Source organism: Camarhynchus parvulus, chromosome 1 (genome assembly GCF_901933205.1).
Source record: "Camarhynchus parvulus chromosome 1, STF_HiC, whole genome shotgun sequence".
In the NCBI taxonomy this organism is placed as follows: Eukaryota; Metazoa; Chordata; class Aves; order Passeriformes; family Thraupidae; genus Camarhynchus; species Camarhynchus parvulus.
In genome coordinates, this window is record NC_044571.1 from 56,242,809 (window position 1) to 56,265,539 (window position 22,731).

Consider the following 22,731-nt stretch of genomic DNA (forward strand, 5'->3'; position numbering starts at 1 on the left):
AAGGTGCTTTCTTGAAGAGGACAGGTCTGTTTCCTCCCCCGGGACAATGATTTGTTATCACACACTGTTGTCTTGTGTGTTTACCTAAGGCTTCCAACAGCATTTTCTTTTTTCTGTTCCCTTCTCTTTTCTTCCCTCTGCTGCTAGACCTGTACTCCTCTTTCTGTGGTGGGAGATGACTAAAGAGCAATCCGTGCAGGCAAACTTGTCTTTCCTGAACTCTCTTTCTGCTGTTGTGTCTTTACTGGAAGTGCCATTCACCTGTTGTGTACTGGGAGAAGCTGTTTCAGTGAGGCACAGATTCAGTACTTCAATCCAGTTGTGCTGCAGATGATTTCAGATTAGTGCTGGAGCTATTGGGATGGGAAATTCTTTCCCTTGCCATTGAAAACTCTTTGTTCCAGGCATGCTCTTTCATTCGTTGAGTTAGTTGGACTGAGTGCCTTCTGAGTCTAGAGAGAATAGTCCACTGCACCCCAAGAGTACTTGGTTAACTTTTGGTGTACCTTGACTTTGTGAAAGTGTCATACTTTTTTGGAACAGGTGAAATGCCACATAGCTCCTGACTATTGTGTGCAACTAATCCCATCTTGGGCCTCTCCTTCTATGAGTGATACTGCAGTAACTTCTTTTGGTGGTTTGTACTTATTTTCATATTTCTTGAACTTTAAGGAGATGGGTACTAAGATATTTCACCTTAGGAAAGATATCCTCATTCACAAATGTTATGGAGAGTACTGAGCATGTTTCATTTAAAGCAGTTATCATTTGAAGAACTATTAAAATGAAGAACAGAGACTGCACCTCTAATGAATCAATGAAAATGCAACAGCCTCTGGTAATCAAAGCTTTATTATTGACCTCAGTGTCAGGGTTTCTGTTTCTCAGAAGTGCACAGCTCCTTTCCAATAATCAGAAAGCACACCTCTTTGCATAGTAATACCTGCAGAAAAGAAAAGTTTTGAAAATAAAATTCCATGTTATGGAGTTAATACTCAAGAGGAAATGAAATGCACTGCTATCATGTTACTGAGCCATCGTTTTTGCTGTCTTATATGTTCAAAACACACAAACTGGGTTTTTTAAGTGAATTTTCTTCTTAGTATTTTGTTTTTGTTGTTCACATTGTGCCCTTGTGATGTTTTAACTAGATTAATTAAGGCTGACTTCATGCTGCATCTGCTCACAGACCCGTTGTTCTTCAGTTGAGCAATTAAGTTTCTAGAGGCACTGATGCCTCAAGATATTTCCTGTTTCTCAGTAAACTTGAACATTTTGAACTTAAGCAGCTTTTCTCATGCTGAAATACAGCTAATATAATCTGTTTCACAATTGATACCAAATGCAGCTCTCATTTTATTTAAGCACTGGCAGATGTATCATATTCTTATTATGTTGCAGAACTTTGGCATAATATGAATAAGTGGTACTTAGCTACTACTACAAGGTAGTTTGTTGTACAGACATGTTTGCTGGTTCTTTTGCATAGGGTGATGTTCCAGTGGGGAACTGAGTCTGAAATGGGATGACTGGTTACTCTCTGGATGTTGATGTGAGTCTCCACTGCGTGTGGCACTGTTTTCAGATGGGTCACATGAGGCTTTCTGAAGTGTCATGCTAGTGAATTCTTCTAGTCTGACTGGGCTCCTGTCCCATGTGACCTTTGTACTGCACACATTTGCTATTGATTATATTAAATTCCTTCCAAAATATCTTCTAACCATCTTAACTGTATGTCCTGTCCATATGACTGTCCTATATGACTGTGCATCAAAAGAAAGAAATTTTACTGACAACTTACAAGTATTTTGGTTACATCAGTTTTGTCAATTTTACAGCAGGAACTGCTGGGAGAAGTCACTGGAAATGACAGATTCTCCACACAGGATATTAATCCTTATGCTTAGGCATACAAGTAGTGCTTATCAAGTAGTGTATGCACATCAGGAGCTGCCAGCAGAATTTCTGAGACTTCTTGAAATTTCCAACTCTCTTGTAACATTTAGTTAAATACTTTGGCTGCTGGGAGTTTGGTCATTTTGTCTCTAGTCAGTATGTTATCTTATCTATGCAGAGTCCAGCTGAAAGGAGCCATGAAAGAAAACTGAAACTACTGAGTTTCATTTTGTTTGTGGGAACATTTATTGTTCCTGATTTTTAAAAATTTTCTTTGGATTTCCTAGATCTGTCTTCCAGAGTCTTACCTCAACCCTCATCCTTTGCTGTACATCTCATCTACTTTTTTTTGTGGAGCATAGTTATTGGAAGTTACCCTCATACTTAAGCAAGTAGGGATATCTATCAATTCAGAAACATGGTTGGAATGACATTCCATGTATTACACATGATGTTTCAAAATATAACATGAGATGCTGTATCTTCGGGAGGATTGCTGGCAGCAGGTGTTTAGAATTAGACTGGAAGAGACCCTGGAGATAGTTGCATCCAACTTCTTATCTATTCCAATTTTAATATCTCTGACAGGGGAGACTACACAGTGTGCCTAAGCAACCTGTTCCAGTGCTTTATCAGCCTCATGCTTAAGAAAACAAAGGGAGGAGGGGGGAAGTTTGTGGTTGTCTTATGTTTAACCAATTTCCTGTATTTCAATTTATTCTTCTTGTCCTTTCACTGATAGGGTTCCCCTGAGCCTTCTCTTCTTGGGGCTAAACAATCTCAGTTCTACCAGCCTCTCCATGTACTGCAGATTCTCTTGTAATTGTGTCCACAGCCCTTTCTGGATTCATTCCAATATGTCCATGTCTCTCATGCTGGGGAGTCAGGAACTGGACAGAATTCTCCAGATGTCTCACCACTGCTGAGCTGGGGGAAAGGGTCATCTCCCTCAACCAGAGCTGGTGATGCACTTACCTGTGGTCAGCTTGTCATTCATCACAACCCCTATTTTCCTACAAGCCTACATTCCAGCTGGTAGCTTCAGCACACATTGGTGCATGGGTTTATTCCTCCTCAGGTTCAAGATTTACAGTTTTCTGTTGTGGAACTTCCTGAAATTCCTCTTCCCATTTTTCCTGTCTGTTGATGTCCCTCTGGATGGCAGCTCAGCAGCCTTGTCTGTCTGTATACACTTCCCAGCTTTTAACTTCATTTCTTTGCTAGAAACTATTTGATCATCTACTTCATAGAAGCAAAGATTACTTCTCAGTATTTCCTGAGGATCTAGCAAAGGGAGAAAACATCACCTGTATGAAACTAGCTATAATAATATAATGAGACTACCTCACCATTTACACTGAATAATTTCAAGTTATTATTGCACTGCAAGTCTAATTCTCTTCAATTACTGACTTAAGCCACTAGTTAATCAAGAGGTATTTAGTAAGTCTCTTTGTGCATCATGACAGTTGTGCTTCTATTTTCAAAAAAAGGAGTCTTGCAATGAATTAAGTCAAATCTAGGTTTTATGCACCATTGTATGCCTGCTCTTTTGTATTTAGATATGTTCTGTAGAAAATATATGGTATGTTGCTTCTTTGCTCTGTATGCTTATGTGAGTGTAGTCACCCTTCTGGACATGTGCCCTGTGATCTCTTCAGAGGACCTCATAATCGGTCTTTTCTTCTGTTGACTATTGACTTATTAAGATCTTTGCAATGCATAAACAGAATCCATTCAGTACAAAAACTTTATTTCACTGAGCATGTGTGATAAATTTGTACATTTCATGCCTGTTGTTTTTGTCTGCTGGTAATAAATTTATTCATAAAATGACCAAATTTAGTCAGTGTTTGGCAAATAGTAGATAGGCATCAGTTACAGGTTTGCAGGTCTACATTATATATTTTTCAAGGAATAGAAATGAAACTTAGCCATTAATAATCTGTTTAAGTTCTATATGCATCAATAAGAACAAGTGTATTTTCTGTGTTTCAGGGAAGTCTCAAGAACAGTAGGAAGATTTCTCCCCAAGAATTTATTCAGGATTTAAAATCTGGGTCAACGGATGAAAGACTAGTCACTTGCTTAGAATCTCTCCGTGTGTCCTTGACTAGTAATCCTGTCAGGTAACATCATTAGCACATGTTGAAGAGATTAATCATATTCTAATTTCTTAATGGATTAAAATTAATGGATATGTAGAAGGTTTTCTAGTTAATGAGTATGTATGCATTAGTGAGTGTTTTTAACTTCTTTCTGTTTCATTGATTATGTATCCTCTGTAGGTCTGTTATTTTTAATAGAGTTGGCTGATCTATACAGGGTAATACTAAGAGAAGGTAAATTAAATGTGGTGCAGAAGCAGTTCCCTTTGTTTTCTAGTGCTAAGTAGTCAGTTGTTTTTAATTTTAATTTTTGAAATATTTTCTGAGTCTTTGATCTTCTAACTTATTTTTATCAGGGTAATCAATAATGGGAGTTAGGCACCTTGGTGTAAGTTTGTTCACCAAAAAACATGTGTATTTCTAAATGTGTGCTGCTGCTTCTGTCCAGTGTACTTTAGGCTTTCATCCTTCCTTCCTTCTGGTATTTTTTTCTGTACCTGTAGGGTTTATCTATTCAGAAGAAAGCACAACCTTTGTTTACCTGCTTTGTTGAAGGAAGATTTAACTCTTCAGTAATCATTGATGTCTTAATTTTGATTTTTTCCATGCAGCTTGATTTCTGAATGCTGACTTTATTTCATTAAATTGTATTTTTCCTATTCTGTTCTATTTAAATCCTTTTGTTTAGAGTTACCATTTAAGATGGGTTGTACACATGATTTGGGGAAACTATTTAGGTTGTAGTTTAAAATAATGCAAATTAAGTGTTGGGACATGATTAGAAAAGGATTGCACAACTTTCTTTTCTCTGTGTCTGGCCTGATAGAGTTGCTGATATGGGTCTTCTCTGTGGGTATTTGCTGCTTTCTTTCTATTATTTTGTTTCTGAATTGATTTGTCTTATTTAGAATATATAATGGTTTATGTGGACGGAAACATGCTTTACAGTAGCCTGAGTTATTCTGACAAAGGGTTTTCAATTAGTCTTTTTTGTAAATTGTATTTTTAGTTCACAGAGAAAATCTAAATCAAGTGTTACTGAGTTGTTTGATCTCTGGTACCTAGAAACAAATATTGAAATCCATGGTTTACTGCAAAAAGCTGTGTTTTTTTCCTATCACTATAAAAAGTAAGCTTCTAAAAGGACAATCTTGGTCACTACTCTTCAGGTGAATAATTTAGGTGTTTTGACCTCATAGTTGCTATCACAGTTCATTAAAAATGGTTCAAGTGATCTAGATGTACATATTATTACAGATAGCTAGTTATCTGCAACTATTTCTTCCCCTTTTGTGTAATAGTTGCAACAGGTTGAATTTCATTAAGAGGACCTTTTTGATAAATACATTGAAAATAGAGGCACTGATAACTTAGTATTTTGTCAGAATGACAAAAAGCTGAGTGTTTGCTTTGGGTATTGTAAGTAGTTTTTGTTCTCTTGTGGAAGCAGAGGTAAAGGCAGTAAGAATGCATCAGTATGTTAGTCAGTCATCCCCAGCTGTTGCATGTGCAGCAAAATGGCTGCTCATAATTCTGCTAATACAAAATGTTCCAATAAGTGAATCTTGTCAGATTATCTTTAGGACAGATTTGGGCCAGATCTGACAAAAATAGTTTCCAGTTATTTGCCTAATCTGTTTCAGAATAAAACATCCATCCAAGAAAGAGAGAATTTATTTTCTTAATATATTTACTTTTAGAAGAAAAAAATATAAAAATATCTGGTTTTTTCTTCCTGTAATTTTTAGTGCTGCTGTCAGTGTGGCATTACTTGTATTTGATATCAAGGGGTTTTGAGCAATAGTAAACAGGACCATGAGGCATCTGTCATATGAAGAAACAACTGGCCAAGGGTTTAACCTCAGTAAAAGATGCCTTTGGTAGTAGCTGAAGTTTTAAATTTTTATTGTGTTCTCTTGGAGATATTTTGGGTTTAACACCACCCAGTTATGCGTGCTTTTATTTATGGTGACAATTTTCTTTCACTGTGATTAGTCTTCAAAATGTCAATTTTTTAAAATGTCTTTTTTCTCCCTCCTAGCTGGGTGGTAAACTTTGGCCAAGAAGGTTTGGGACTGCTGTTGGATGTTTTGGAACGATTGGTTGAGACAAAAAAGTAAGTATTTAGTATAAAATTAGCTTTTCTAAATATAAAGAGAATATAAATATAATATAAATTATATATAATATCTAATTATATATAGAAATATCTTAATATAAAGTCTTAATATAAAGTTAGCTTTTCTTAATATTTAAAGAGTATTTATTTACACAAATTTTGATTTATTCAGTCAGGACAGACTTGTGAAAAGGAGTCAGCATAAAGTTATACAGTGTTTGAAAGCCTTCATGAATAATAAGGTATGGGATTTTATTTATTCTAGAAACAAAATTAATACAGTTCAATTAGATAAAGTACCTGATGAGTATAAGTCCATATGCAGTTTGGTGAAGTGGTGGGTTGGTCAGTTGTGGTTTGAAGTTCTTTCTGTATGCCAGAAGTCTGCCACTTTCTCTCTGCAGAAATATTGCAAGACACTTATGTAAAATTTTGGTGCTGTTATATGCCCTTCTTACAGAATAAGGGACCTATTTGGGACGTCTTGGGACTTATTTCTCTCTTTTTTTTTTGTTTTGATTAGTTCACAGACTAAAATGTCATTTGAAATACTTATTTGAGGGGAACTATTGATGTCATTAATTAGGTACTTGATGGTCATTTGGATTCCCTCCCTTAGAAATGTTCTTCTGTTGTTTAGTACGGATTGGAAAGAATTTTGGGAGAAGAGAGGAGCCTTTTGTTGCTGGCCAAAGCAATTGATCCCAAGCAAACTAACATGATGACGGATATAGTTAAACTCTTATCTGCAATGTGCATTGTTGGGGAGGAAAACATGTAAGTACTGTATTTAAGCAAGAAATATAAGGTAATTTTACAATATCCCAAATTATATCTGAATGAAATTATAAAATTTTCAATTTAGGTTTGAAAGTGGTATCTGTGTTATATTGTTAGTTTTCAGCATACTTTTGTGAGTTTTTTTTATTGTGGCCATATCAGTGAGTTTTCTTTTTCACATCTGGATGTACTGGTTAGATGGAAATAGTTATGCAGCAATTCTTTTGCTTAATATTTCTTACCATACTTTTTTTAACCCTTGTAATCCAGTAAGTAATTATTTGGTTACAAAAATCTCTAAAGGCAACAAGTATTGCTTAAACCTCCTAAATTTGTTTACAAGAAATTGAGGCAGGTGAATAATTTGGCAACATGGCTTTTAAGATAGCAAATAAACAACTTTAAATATCTCTCCTGAGTGAAATTATTCTCTTTTCTCACAGCCTTGAAAAAATATTGGAAGCTGTAACAGCAGCAGCAGAGGAGAGGAATGTTGATAGATTCTCTCCTATTGTGGAAGGTCTTCAGGATAACTCAGTTCAGCTGCAAGTAAGTAATTTTTTTTAATCACTCTAACAAGTGAAAATAAAATTACTTGGTTTTCTGGACTGAACAAGTCATTACAATAAAAGGGAGTAGGAATACTGTTTCAAGTTGGGGTCAAATTTTGGAATATTGTTTATAATTTTGTCTTTTAAGGTGTGGCATGGGAAGATTTGACCTGGAAACATGGGGGTGTTGCAAGTCAATTTGTTGGTTTTCCACTGAGATCTTAGCTTGGCGAGTCAAAAGATAGTATATATTTAAAATAAAGGATAAATCATATGTTTGGATGCAAAAAGATCATATGACTTCTGGAAATATTTGTTGAAATTGAATATTGATTATAGTAAAAAAGCAAGTTTTTAGGCAACTGCATTTTATAATTAATGTTTTAAATCATTGGGAGGTCTGTCTCTCATGCTCACTTTATGATATCATAAAATTGCACTCAGAAGGTCTGAGGAAAGAAAACTTGCACCTTATTTTCAATTTGCCTCAGTTGGATGTAGAGTTTACTGCAGGAAGGCACAAAGTATTAACTTTGTTTGAATGATCATTATGAATCATTGGTCTGAGAGTGTAGATATGAACTCATTGATATTCAGGTAATCAGGTTGAACTGAGAGCTGTTCAAAATTTAAAATCTTTTAAAATCTTCTACTATCTTGCTTAACATATTTATTTGCTTACATGAGACATATTTCTACTTGCTTAAAATATATTTCAGGTTAAACTACAAATCTTGATTCTTATTTCGTGTCTGATTCGCTATTCTGTTCTAAAGTTTCAAGCCTTCTCCAAGGTCTTTCGTCAAACACTGTATCCCTCTCTATCTCTGAGCTTGTGGGTTTGAGGCCTTGGTAGCTCTCTGTGCTTACATTTCTCACATCAATTCTTTGTTACTATTATAAAAACAGTAAAAGATTAAAGTTTGAAAGAAATGTTTGCATTACTCAGCTTTTATAGTTCATGTCTGACAATAAAAGTTTCTGTTTGTTTCATTTGTCTCACAGAAAAGCTAATCATAAAGGAATATTTACAGGTGGAGAATTGTTTGTAGTTCAATTTTGCCAGTACCAGTGGAATTATCTTTTGAAAAATTGTCCCTTCTTTGTTATCCCTTCTTTCATCTAATCATAGACTGTTTTGGGTTGGAAGGTCCTTTAAAGGCCATGTGCTTCCAACTCTGCTACCTTGAGGGGGCATCTTTTCACAAGACCAGGTTGCTCAAGGCCTAGTTCAATTTCATCTTGTACACTTCCAGGGATGGGGCATCCACAGTTTCCCTGGGCCATCCATGAATTTTATGGAATTTCAAAAAAATTCTGAGATATCAGTTTTTCTCTGGGATATTAAAAAAAAAAAAAAATTGATTTAAAAAAATATTAATGATTCATTCATCATTATTTGATTCATTGATTGAATACTTTAGATCACAAAAATTCTTTTTTCAATTCCAGGATGTTGTATCTAAGTTAGGGGAATTCAAGAGTCTTCGTAGAGCATATAAGGATTTGAGGACTACCAAGTTGAAGTTAGGAGGATGTTGTTTTCAGTGTAATGCTGAATTTTCAGGGCTTGTGTATATTTGCATCTGTGTAGATTTAATGAAGGAAAGAAAAACTACTGTAAATTTAATACAGAAAAAAGTTACCATCTCTAACTTCCTTTTCTTTATAGTTGAAAATGCATGTGAAACTCCCCTTAAAGCAGGCCATTACTCTATTTGAGCCATCAGGCAAGTTAAGTTAATCCTTGGTACCTCTTGTTTTATCCATGATGGGTACCCACTGTTTGCAGGGGTGCTTAGCTCCATGAGTAAGATACCACTGGTGAGATAACCAAATCAATGCAGAAAACTTCAGCTGAGTTAGCTATGCAGTAGCAATTTTAATTTTTCTAGGACTACTATTCAGATATTAGAAAAGTTTGTTTCTACTAGTTATGCCTTCTGTCTCAATTGGGCTATACCTCCATCTGGTATTTTGTTACCCTCTAATATAGAAGATAGAAGCATTGTTAAAAATGAGAATTTACTTTAAATTATGCTGTTGCAATACTTCTGCTAAAATACTTATGCTAAATATATTCATTTGGTTTTACTGAGAGTGTGAGCCTGAAGTTCCTGCAAATAGGTAATGCTTTGCTATTTAGTGTGCTATATCTTGTGTAGACAAGAAAACTCATTAAAAGTTATTTTCTGTTTATATTTTTTTAAACTTTCATTAAAGTATGTTCCTTCTGCTAAAAGGCTTTTTGATATTTACTTTTTCAGGCTTCATAAATGGTTGCTAGATTTCTATTTTTTAAGACCAGAAAAATCAAGCCTTCTCATGTGAATCAGCTGTAAACTTTTCTAACAATGACATTGACCTGCTGGTTAATTTGACAGGGTTTTAATGAGACAGAAGTTTACAGTTGTCAGTTACTTGGCATACTTGCCTTGATTGTCTGCTTGATGTATGTATGCTTGCTTTGTGGCAGTACAATTTGACACTAACAACTGACCTTTTCAATTTTGAATTGACTTAACATTTCTGTTACTAGAAGACTGAATACATAAAAGGCCTCAGGAGGGTGATTTTTGTATTTTTAGTGGAAGATCTGTCTATTTTTTGCATTTGTTGAATGTAAAAGATGTTCTATCTTTCATAAAATCCAAAATTATGGAAAGCATACTTAATTGATTTTGGTTCAAGACAAGATTAGTAGTCTTATTCTGAAAATATAACTACATCCAGGAGTAACATCAAGTTTCTGGTTTTGTTAAAGTAGATGTAGTTTAACATCTTAAGCCTAAAACACATATAGGGCAATCTGGTACCTTGTGTATTTATGATGACAACTGAAGAGTCTAATACTTTGCTTGTTCAAGTCATGAGGTGGGAAATACAGCTCTTCTGATGCAACCCATTTTGATATGTAAGAAAGTTAAGAAAATAACAACAGCAACTTGTTTTTTCCCTACTTCTCATTCTTCTAGGAGAATCAAATGAGTGCATATACTCTCTAATCATCAACTTTCACCGCTGCTTCTCAAGCAGGTGGTTTAATTAACAGGAGAGTGCTACTCTTCCATGCAGATGTAGTTGGGTATGCCAGCTCCTTCTAATTTTCCACTTAGGACTGAGAAGAGGAACAGTGGTGAAGTAAAGGTGCAGTTTTTCTTTTCCCAGCTAAGTTCCTGAAAAATGAATACTGCTCATCCCTGTGGAAACGTGCAGGTTCATGCATATCCTTGGAGAAGCATTTTTGTGAGAAAGTAAAAGATCCTAGGTATTCATCAATAGCCTTGTCCTCCCAGTGTTTTTAGTTGTCAGGGAATACCACTTAATCTTTATCATTTAATAATATGAGGATGTGAGATGGCTGCGACATTTTTGTTTGCTGAATAACTTGATGATTCTTGGTTGCTCGGTGCTAATGAGGTCCTTTCCATAACTGCTTAGGGTTAATCAGAACAAAGCTTACCTTACCTAAATGTCAAGACTGTGCAAACTAATTTCAAATTATTGCAGTCTTGTGTGATTTAAGTATTTTATGCTAACCCCTAGGTATTGAATTAGTTTCACTTAGAGTATGATTTCAATGTTTGCGATCTACTATCAGCTTCCTGCTATTGCCTTTATCTTTAGACCTTTAAAAAGTCTTTAAACTTAGAAAAAAGAGTTTGTGATCTAATTTACTGAAATCTAGACATGTAAGCATTGTGTCTTCTTAGACTTGTTTTTCTTTTCTCTTGTATAAGTTTTTCTCATTCTGCTTTTTGTAGGCTTAGGTTTTGGACTTTGACTATTACTTTGTATTCCTACACAAATAAATAGTTAGCTAATATTATCCAATGGATCTTTGTCTGTTTGTTCCAGGAAGGCTAAAGTATATTCTTGTTCTGAGCTGCAATTTAATTCCCACTTGATCAAATTTGACTAGAAATACTAGAATAGCAGTACATCTTATTGATGAATTTCTTGCTTTTCATCATTGTATCATGGCTCTGTTTGAGTAACACATGTGCACATGTACTGTGTTGATTTGGCAAATTTAAAGAAAATAAGATTTTTTTGGATACAATTACATCTGTAGATATCCTTTCATTGAAATTGCCCTGCTATCTCAAAGATAAAACTATGGTTTGCTCTTGATCAGGATTTTCATAGTAGTACTTTTTCAGTCTCCGATTGACTCTTCATAAATCATCTGTGATAAATGCTGTTTCCTTGCTTAACAGTCCATTCACATAGTGTTTTGCAGGAAAACATGCTGTGTTTTAAACTGCTGTCATAACAATGACAAAGATTCCAAATTGTATATAATCAAACAACATGGAGTTGAAATGTAAATGTAACCTTGTAGTACTGTACTTTGGTACTGACTCTGTGGTAGTGAAGTCTACAATCATTGAAATACCTCACTGATGTTAACAGGAGAGCAGATGTTGGAGGCAGCTGTCAGTGCACTGAATTACTGGTTTTGAATGGCACAACTAATTGAATTCAGAAAATGCAGTTGAATGAAAGATTTTGTACTCCAGAGAGATGAATTGGAGATGATATAACTTGTTTCAACTAAATAAGATCAAAATTAGGGGAAGTAAAAATTTTCATCTTGGCTGTTGAAGGGGAGGACAAATACTCATAAAGTGGACCCATACCAAAACAAATAAAAAAGCTTTAAGAATAAAGCCCATACTCAGATAATAAGACAATATATTCTTTAAGGTTTTATGCAGTAAATTTAACTTTGGTTTGGTTGCTTGCATTTTAAACCACCTGTGACATCCAAATTCTTCTGTTGTGACATTGTAACTTGTGCAATTTGTGGGCCTAAAAAATATATCTGGTATTCAAAGCTGAGGAATTAAGTTTTAGTCTAAGTAATGTCTTAGTAGTCTAATAAAATTGCTCTCAGTAATGCCAACACTTCTCCACCCCAATCCATGCCTATACATTTCTATGCTGCATTTCATTTGTGGTCATATTCTATCCATTAATTACAGAAATGTCTGTAATGGTAAACTTTATTCCAGAAACTTGTACAAGCCTAAGAAAAATGTACAGCTAGTGGGGTGATAGTGATTCTGTTACTAGACAAGTCCTGTCGCAACTAAATAAGCCAAAACTGAGCGGCAGACAGGCAAGCCAAGTCTCTATGAAGCCTGAGAGGTGTGGAAGCATGTGGTGTTAGCTTCATACAAAACCCGTAGCCTGTTACTTAGCAAAAATAAGTGAGCTACAAGGAGTAGCTACATGTATCCTGAACAAGACTGTAGAGGACTACAGACAAATATTCAATATGAGGAGCTTTTTCTTTGTTCCAAGTGCTCGGTTGTGCAGCAGAACCTTTCATCTCTGTTGGTCACTGTTGAGACAATTCCTGGAAGATTTTATTCGGTCTACTTTTGAAAAGTGGACTGGACACCTTAGCTGGTTTCAATATTTTTGGTATTGTAGTGTCAGCATTTGGATGTAAGAGAATTATATTATTTGTATTTATCTTTTGGTTGTTGTAGTTTCCTTTGCTGTGGTTAGCACCCTTCTTTATTACCTAGTGTAGAGTGATGCTTTGGCAGTAACAAACATATTAGAGTAACTCTCAGGAAAAAGTACTTGTGCAGAAACAGGCTTGAAGAATAATACAGAGGTTTTGTTTGAATTTGAAGAAAATAACTGATAAGTTAACAAAGTCCTATTTTCCCCTAAGTTTCTAAAATACTGTAGGCATAGATACAGAAGAAAATGGTATAAAATGAGGGCAATAACACATTTCAGGGAGGAGAAGTATCATAAGAATTGTTCTGACAGGCACTGCAAAGATGAAAAATCCAGTGTGACAGTTAAAGGCTCAAATTGTTATCTATTTAGCAGCTTTATAAGAAGAGAAGAATAACCAAGGTTTGTTTCTTATTTATAACTTCAAAGAAGCCCCAAATCGGGAAGATCTTTCTCCAGGAAACATACCTTCTGTAAGGCAAAACAGTCAGTGTTGTGGTATTGTTAACTATATTCCTATTTAACTGAGTTCTTTTAAAGCTGAGTGCTACTAATGGGATGCCAATACCTTTCTGAAAGAAAACACACTGTAAGTATATTCCTCTTTGAAACGTGAGGTTATTTACTTTTCCTTGTCAGGTGATGATCTAATTATCCTCACTGTAAAGAATATGGGGAAGGGACAGGAATAGGCTTTCATTGCCTTGCCAAGTCTGTTAAACACTAACAAAACATACAAAGAGAGACTTACAGTGAGGCAGGGGGGAAAACATTAGGAAACATTACTTTGACAGAATTTAATATGACATGATTTTTGAACCATAGAAGCGTTTTTACATTTTAAACTTTTAAACATTACTTATTACTAGTATAATTTTTGATTTTGTCTACTTAGCATGCTGTTTTCTACATTTTTCTGAATTGTTTTGATATTTTGCAAACTTGTTTAAATTTTTGAAGTCCAGGCATAGATTGGAACATTCTTGCCTGCTCCTTGGGCCTTTCAAACACCTTTCATTGATTCATGAAATAGGACTTTGCTTTGCAAAGCCATTTATTTATACTATCCATTTATTGATATTACATTTTTTGTATTACTCATTAATTTTGTTCTCGACTATACAAAATATATTTCTACTGTAGAAAAAATCAAACTTGCCAATCTATAGTTGTCCAGATCTTCCTGAAAGTGGCCTTTTCAAGGTCAAAATACTGCCATCTTCATTTTCTTCAATGCCAAGATACATTTCAGTATAAACTTGGATGTAATAGCAAGTACAGTTATTTTGTCTTTAATTTTTTCTAAGCTTTGAATGTTTGAAGAGTGAATGCTCTTTTGTTACTTCTCATGTTAGCTTAGTTCTCTGAGTTCTTCTGCCGCTTTGGAACTGTTTTGTCTGTTCTACTTTGTGATCTCCTTTCACACACCAGAATGACAAATTGTTGCTGTTTGTGTTGCTTTGTTTTCTTTGGGCACTTCTTTACACCATGGTCTTTTACTGACCCTACAGATTGTGTTGTTGTCTTCCTTCCTTTGCTATCTTTGAAGAATTAGATATGTTAATCATAGATGCTTTTTGCAAATTTTCCTTCAAAGTTCTCTGTCTCTTTTAATACATTTTCATATTTGATTGGTTAGTTTTGATTCCTCCTCCCCTCCACTGGTGTTGAATTATTTTGTTTAGGTGTTGTAACTTGATTATTGTCTAACACTGGAGTAAGTTACAGAAGTCTATCTTAACACTTATGCAGTTGATTAAAATAATCCTTTTGAGTCCTGTATGCAGTTTTGGGTCCCACAATATAAGAAGGACGTAAGACTGTTAGAATGTGTCCGAAGAAGGGTAGTGAGGATGGTGAAGGTCCTTGAGGGGAAGCTGAATGAGGAGCAATTGAGGTTACTTGGTCTGTTTAGCCAGGAGGAGATTGAGGGGAGACCTCATTGCAATTTGCAACTTCCTCATGAGGGGAAGAGGAGGGGCAGACACTAATCTCTTCTCTGTGGTGACTTGTGACAGGACCAAAGGGTCCTTTCAACCTGAAGCTGTGTCAGGGGATATTTAAGTTAGATGTTAGGATGGGGTACCAGTTTTTCACCCAGAGGATGATTGGGCAATGGAGCAGTTCCTCATGGAAGTGATCACAGCACTGAGCCTATCTGAGTTCAAGAAGGATTTGGACAATGCTGTGAGGCACAAGGTGTGATTCTTGGGACTTTCCTGTGCGGGATTGGGAGTTGGACTTGATGATCCTTTTGAATCCCTTCCCACTCAGGACATTCTATGATTTTATATCTTTAATTTAGTGTTATTTTCCTTACTTATGTCAATAAAATAAAAACAATAGTTTTCTATTATTATGCAAATATAGATATTTGCATGTACTGATTTTCATAAAAGTTCTGAGGGAATAGAAATTAATTTCAGCCTTTCTTCAAGTGAGAAGAAGGAACAAAGCTTGTTTCTTCCTTCTGTAACTGTTTTGAAGTTATTGTTGAGGCAAGGTATGTAGTATGACAGAGTAATCTAAGAATAAATGCTGTTGTGGCAGCTTTTATTCAGGAGAGGTATTGGATGGGTTAGTACAGTGGTTCCAACCATGGCATCCTCCTTTGAGCATTCTTGTCCTTTCAGACATCACCAGAAGTTGAAAAGATGGTCCCAACTCCTAATGCGGAGTTGTGGGGCACTTGAGGTTCTCTTTTCAAGTGACTCCAAATACCATCATTTATGGGTTTGGGTGAAGAAAACCGCATGCTTAATTGGGTCATTCTAACCCTTGGTCCCTAAAAACCTGTTGTAGCTCACAGTCTGCTTGATTTTATCAGCAGGTTCATTGCTCTCACATTAAGAGATTGTTTACATTTGTTACATCTCTGTTCTCATAACTAAGCTGTTCTCTTCTAGAGTGTTAGCCAGTAAGTTCATCTACATAGACTAACACTGCAGTCAAACAGGCCTAAATTATGCTAATTGCCATTCACCTCCATAACAGTTCAGCTGAAGTAATAAATAAAGCTACTCTCATGCTTACATACTTTGCAGTAGGGTAAAGGTGAGATAATGGTTGTGGTCTGTGCTATTATGTAATCCTAGCATGTTCTTTCTGGAAACCTAATGGGTGCTATTGTTTCTCACAGTCTGTATCAAAGTGGCTTGTACATCTTTGTACATGGTGTTCTTGTGGCCATATGTAAATTGAGTACTTGGAATTATGCATACTTTGAAGATGACTGGGAGAGCATCTTTCCAGTATCACCTTTTGCCTATGGCATAATGCATCATCATTTTTTAGACTATAAAAGGCTTTACAGCAAAGTATTTGAACCAGATGGCTTTAATTGTTGACATAGTATGTAAGGTCCAAATAAAATTCTAATGGTCTGGTGTGTTTAAAAAGCCCTTAAAATGCTGGAATTACTTGAATAACATATTTTTTGAATAACATTTTTTGAATAACATATATTTTGAATAACATTGAAGCAAAACATGCAAACAATAAAGAGGGTAAAAAAAGGAAATAATGTCTCTTTTCATCCGTATTAGAGATAAATTGTAAGTTGCCATTATTCTAAAGGCTTTTGAGTCCAGACTGAATTCCTGCTGCTCCTGGCTGTGGATTTTCAAGATGAGTCTCTTAATTTTTGAGAAGTGGGTCTGCTCAGTAGTTGGCCTGATTTTTTCTTTTGAGCTGAGGAGTGATTCCCATGAAGTATTCTATAATACTCAGTATGTTTAAAGAATGACTTTCAAAAACAAGTAGAAAGAAACTCCCATTCTGTTCTTCAGGCTCAGTTTAATTTACTCAGCATTTTAAAAAAAGAGATATGTTTCACTGTACACAGACTGTATTCTGTTACTAACTTCTTATATGTATGTATATTTGTACTGATTTTTATATGTCCATTATTATGCTTTATCTGCTAAAGTTCATTGGCTAAAGGAACTTGATATTTGTATAAAATGACAAAATTCAATGGAGTGATATAATATTTAATTGTAATGGAAATTTGTGAACTATAATTTGGTATTTATAGCTCATGTGGCTTATCCGGAATTTAAGTAGCTTAGTTATTAGATTACAGTAGTTTCATAATTAGAAATTATGTAATGTCTAATTATTAGTTTGCTATATCTTCTTGATTGTGATACATATTGAAATCTTAGAAATAAGATAGTTTATTATTTACTCTATTACAGGTAGCTTGCATGCAGCTCATCAATGCTCTTGTTACCTCTCCTGATGACTTGGATTTTAGGCTTCACATCAGAAATGAATTTATGCGCAGTGGATTGAAAGAGATATTGCCAGTAAGCATCTCGTCTTCTCTCTTTGCATTACTATTTAAATTTTTTTAATTATTTGAGCCTGAGAGTGGGAATGGGAGAACAAGTTCTAATAAACTATTCTCAAAGGCATTTTATTAAGTTTGGGAAAGAGCAGTAAGGGACGAGAATCAGCCTTAAAATAAAAATGAAAAGGAGAAATGTGCTTTCTGAGCTTTATTCTGATTTTATTGTGATTCCTCAGCATTTTATGACTTTGTTTAAGAACATGTGACACACTGGTGTGCAAAAATTTTAAGCCAGCCTGAAGTTACATTTACGTTTTGAATATTTAACTTAACTCATGTGTTCTTGTAATTTTAAACTTTTAACTAATATAAACATATGACAATTATTAAAAAGATACATTTATTTACATATGGAAATGCTAATTTTGCAAGTCTTTGTGCTGTTTCTTCATTGCAGCAACTACAATATATAAAGAATGAAGCACTAGATATTCAGCTGAAAGTGTTCAATGAACATAAAGAAGAAGACATGATTGAATTCTCTCATCGTTTAGAAGATATTAGATCTGAACTAGAATATCCTTTTGAGGGCTGATATGATCTTTGCTTGTGTCAGAAACAGTGTGGCCAGAAGGAGCAGGACACTGATTATTCCCCTGTAATAGGCACTGGTGAGGCTGCACCTTGAATTCTGTGCTCAGGTTTGGGCCCCTCACCCACAAGAAGGACATGGAGGGGCTGGAGCGTGTCCAGAGAAGGGTCTGGAGTGCAAGTCCTATGAGGAGCAGCTGAGAGAGCTGGGGTTATTCTGGAGAAGGATGCTCAGGGGGGCCTTGTAGCTCTCAATGACTACCTGAAAGGAGGTTATAGTGAGGTAGGGGTCAGTCACTTCTCCCAAGTAACAAGTGACTGAATGAGAGGAAAGGGCCTCAAGGTGTTCTGTATGAGGTTTAGATAGGATAATAGGAAAAATTTCTCAGAGAAAAGGTTGTCAAGCACTGGAATAGGCTGCCCAGAGAAGTGATGGAGTCCCCATGCCTGGAGATACTTAAAAAGATTTCTAGATGAGACATATAGTGGCATGGCTGAATGGTGGACTTTGCAGTGCTTGGCTAACAGTTGGACTTGATCTTCTTAGAGGTCTATTCCAACAGAAATGATTCAATGATAACAGCAGGACAAACATGAATAAAGAACATGATGGATATTTTTTTCTATAATTTCTGTTTAAAGAAGTTATCAGTAAACATTTGACTGAAATTTTTTGATTCTTTGTTGTTATTCTCCTTAACACTTTCACTGAAGTAAATGATGTTTACAACATGGTGTGGAATACAGTTAAGGACACTAGTGCTGAAGGATATTTTCTTTCTATTCTCCAACATCTTTTGCTGATAAGAAATGATTATTTTATCCGGTATGTTTAATGCTAAGTGTTACTTATAGATTTCTTTTTTATTATTCAGTCATTAATAGAATATTTCTTCCATAAATCCAATGATAGGTTTTAGTCTTTCTGTGTGGATTGTAATTTGTGAGCTCATGTTCAGAAGAATCCACTTGGAATCAATAATGTCATCTATATGTTTTTGTCTCTTCTGCTTAGTGTACAATTTTATTTTATAAACATAGAAAACTATTTTTGTTAAGATCTGGGCCTTTTTGATTGCAAGTATAAGTCAGGAGAGATATCTTAATCAGTTATAAATCATGGTAGTAGCATTATAATTTTATGGTGTATTTGGGTCAAAGGACAAAACTGAGTATGCAAAGAAATGCACTTTATACAGAAATCTGAACATATGCCTAATTTAGATTAATTTTTGGATTGGAATTGAGTATTTTCAGTATATATTATAGGTCAGTGTAGACATGTTTGTGTCTCCTGGAAAATTCATCAGGTAAATTATGGGGAAACAATTAATAAAACTTTAGTGTTTCAAGCTGACAAATACTTTCCTTCCAAAACTCTTGTGTTGTCTTTGAGGAAATACTGGAGGAACGAGGTATGAACTGAATAGGGGCCATCTGTTTTCTGCACAACATTCTGCATAACCTTGCATTTCAGGCAAGGTCTAACACAGATGTATGTTTAAAGGTTAAGGGTGCTTGCCTGCTATGGGTACATCTGTGCTAGACCTCTTCCATCTGAAAAGGTTTGAATTCACAGCTTGCATGTTCTGGGCAAGTGACCCAGCTGTCATACCCCCTGGCATTTTAGAACAAGGTGTTTTTCATTCCTTGTACTGAAGCAGGGCTGCAATGCACTTGTACTTACAAAAGTCACAAAACTAGTGGAATCAAGCTGAAGGAAGAGCGTTTTCTTTACTGAGAGGAAGCAGGAGATCTTTCCTTCCTTTATTTCCACAAGGAGGGAGATGTAGATTTTATAATTCAAGAATTATTTATCTTTAGGGCCACTGTTTTTTCAGGCTTTTTGTAAACTCCTTTTATGTAATAAACTGCCAAATGTAATTTTCCTTTGAAACTTTTACCTTTGTATGGAAACAAATCAGCCCAAAGCTTTTGAATTTACTTTGTTCATAGACAAGATATTAAATATAGATTGATTCATAAATATCTGTAAAATAGCTTATCTCTCTCTTTAGTCCACAGTATTTCAAATTAATTGAAGAGTGTGTGTCACAGATAGTGTTACATCGAAGTGGAACGGACCCAGATTTCACGTATCGTAAGAGATTAGATATAAATTTCAGCCACTTACTAGGTAAGTACCATACTTGGAAATGATTACAGCATCATACTTCCTTACATGAAACTGAATAAGTGACTAAGAATCTTGTGTTCCCTACATGTGTGTAAGTGTGCTTGTTGGTTTTTTTCCAGATGTTTGTGTAGATAGAGCAAGATTAGAAGAATGTGAAGAGAGGGCTTCTGAACTTTCCAGAAAAGTAAGTCATTCTTCATCACATCATCATGTGGTCAAAGGATGGACATGGGATTACTTAATAGATTAATGAATGGCATAACTGAACCATGGCATAGTTCTTAACTTTAACTTACTATTAGTTCTGTATTAAAGTGGGAATTTGGGTGTTCTTGTAGATTAGGAAGCCAAGTGGTGTGAAGTAGTTAACCTTAACTGAGAATCTTTCTACTATTTAAGTTTTCATGTACAACTCTTCCAAAAAGCAACTTTATTTCAGCAGTTATCAGTTTCCCTAACAAAATAAACAGTGGGAGAATAAAAAGAGTCTCCTTCGTATCTACAGACTGTATTAGTGTACATCCATGGCTTTTAAGCTCCTCTATGTAATACTAACTTAATATATGTTAAGTCTTTATGCCATTTTGTATAGTGAAGACCTGTTGTGGTGATTCAGATGATTCTTCCACTCAGCAGACACATGGAAGTTGGAATAGCAGCAATGTGTCTTTGGTATTGTTATCGTGTAGGTTTTAAAAAGCACAAAAGGAAAAGGTGGAATTTGAAGAAACTATGCAGAACTGTCTGGTACCAACAAATTTCTTTTTGCTTCTCTTTTCTTAGTTTGAAAAAGATTTTGTAGTTCATCAGGAGACCCAGGCACTGCTTCAAAAAAAAGAGGAAAGAATCATTGAACTTGAAAAACAATTACAAGCTTATAAATCACAGGTAAAAGACAGTATAAGTGAACATAAAAAACCATTATTTCTAATGTTTTTGAAAGGGACTCCTTTTGCATCTTCTTCAGATTTCGATAATATGGTTGAGGTTTTTCAAAGAATCTTTGTTATCGATTATTATTGAATGTTAGTTTCCTTTATTTCTGTGTTATATTAATAATTGTAATGTGACATTAATTAGCTGTGAGTTCCCAGATGATCCTTTTTATGCCTGAGCTCAGTTAATTAAACTAGTTTCTTAGGTTTCATTTGGGTTTTGCTTTCAGAGTCATACATTTCCAAAGTAATTAACCACATAGGGTAATAAGTCTTATGCTTTTAGATTAGCATTCATCATTGTGATCTTTATCCCTGCACAGGAAATTGCTTATTATGCCGTTTGCTATACTGAGGCTTTACCATGGATATCCAGCAGTGAAAGAAATAACCTGTGGCTGGATAAGAATATTTCCTGATAATTTTTCAATTTTCACACATAAATATGTGATGGAGAGGAATGGTGCAGATTTTTTGAGAGCAATACTTGAGTTACTTGTAACTGCTTCAACTCTTAAATCTATGTAAGGAGACTGTGTGACCAAATGATTTTTCCTATGTCTTACTTCTGGGAATAAGAAGAACGGTCTAAAAGTGCCTGAAGAAGAAAACATCAGAAAGACATGCTTTCTAGGGGTTTATTTTAATACTTCTGAGGATTTTTAAAAAAGATTTATTGGCTTCTTTAATTTTCTTAGTGAGGAAAATTAATTTAGCTCTCCTTTGGTCTATTTAGAAATGTCATTCTAATTCATGTTCCTGGTCAAAATTAATTGTTAATGTCAAAGTCAAACATTTAACAAAAGCAAGAAATTGTTGCATTCTAAAAAAACCAAATATAGTAAGAGTGGCACATCATTCATTAAGAAAGTACTTTTCTGTGTATATCTTGAAGTCATACTTAAATACTTTTTGTAAGTGAAATTGGTTTCCTCCCTTTTTTACTTTTTCTGTTATTCACTGCATGAAATATTTTTTTTTACATGCAGACAGAGAGCATAACATATGATTCTGCTCACTAATTTTCATACCATGAATTATCCCACTGTTGTTAATGGGATACATGAAAAGTTTTGTAAATGTCAGGTAAATGATTACTGCAACTTAGTACTTTTAAACTTTAGCTTCTGTATGGCATCAATTGCTACTTAGCATGTTGACTTCTACCTCTAATACTATTTTTTTCCCCTGGTCTCATTCCTTTACTCTCTTCTTGCAACTGGTACGTGTTGATGTATTTCTTTCATTTCTGGAGCCCAACTGTTCAGTGTCTATTAGTCAGTGTAAACAATGCTTATGCTCAGAAATTCAAAATGTTATCATGCTGTTGTGCATGCATTTATTTGTATTCATTGATATTCAGCTATTTCTTTTTAGAAATTTAAAATCTTTTGCATATTGTATTTCCTTTAATTTTCTAAAATAATCAGTTTCAGCTCATAGTTAGTTGAAGAGGTAATTAGTGCTATCACCAGTAGATAAATATTTCTTATTTATTCTTTTGTTATTTTTGTCAGATACTTTCTCATTTATGTTTGCAGGCCTATGGTAGAGTTTTTCAAATAGCAGTAGTAATTTTATTAGACTTGCTGAAGTTCTAATCCTATTTTAATACATTACAGATGTCATTTCTATATGGAATAAGAGTCTAGTGTGTAAGGAACACTAATTTTTGGATGGATATTTTTTCATTATTGCTTCATGTTTTCAATTCTATAGAATGAGAATGCTCCTATATTAGAAGATACCTGTTTTTCGATAGAATTATTTATCTCTTCAGATTTTGCTCTTATGTACTTGGAATGTTTCTCTGTCATCTGTAGGATGAAAACAACAGAG

General features: G+C 34.9%; 1 protein-coding gene across 3 annotated transcripts in view; it reads left to right on the top strand.

Moving 5' to 3' along the window:
- DIAPH3 (diaphanous related formin 3) overlaps window positions 1-22,731 on the top strand; it is a 201,959-nt gene that overhangs the window by 26,919 nt on the left and 152,309 nt on the right. For all 3 annotated transcript variants that reach the window (XM_030958150.1, XM_030958160.1, XM_030958168.1), the window contains 11 exons: window positions 3,895-4,025; window positions 6,046-6,120; window positions 6,296-6,365; window positions 6,764-6,900; window positions 7,347-7,452; window positions 17,135-17,245; window positions 17,687-17,805; window positions 18,530-18,646; window positions 19,839-19,957; window positions 20,077-20,141; window positions 20,741-20,845. In XM_030958150.1, the coding sequence (XP_030814010.1) occupies window positions 3,895-4,025; window positions 6,046-6,120; window positions 6,296-6,365; window positions 6,764-6,900; window positions 7,347-7,452; window positions 17,135-17,245; window positions 17,687-17,805; window positions 18,530-18,646; window positions 19,839-19,957; window positions 20,077-20,141; window positions 20,741-20,845 (1,155 nt within the window). The remainder of the gene's footprint in view (window positions 1-3,894; window positions 4,026-6,045; window positions 6,121-6,295; window positions 6,366-6,763; window positions 6,901-7,346; window positions 7,453-17,134; window positions 17,246-17,686; window positions 17,806-18,529; window positions 18,647-19,838; window positions 19,958-20,076; window positions 20,142-20,740; window positions 20,846-22,731) is intronic.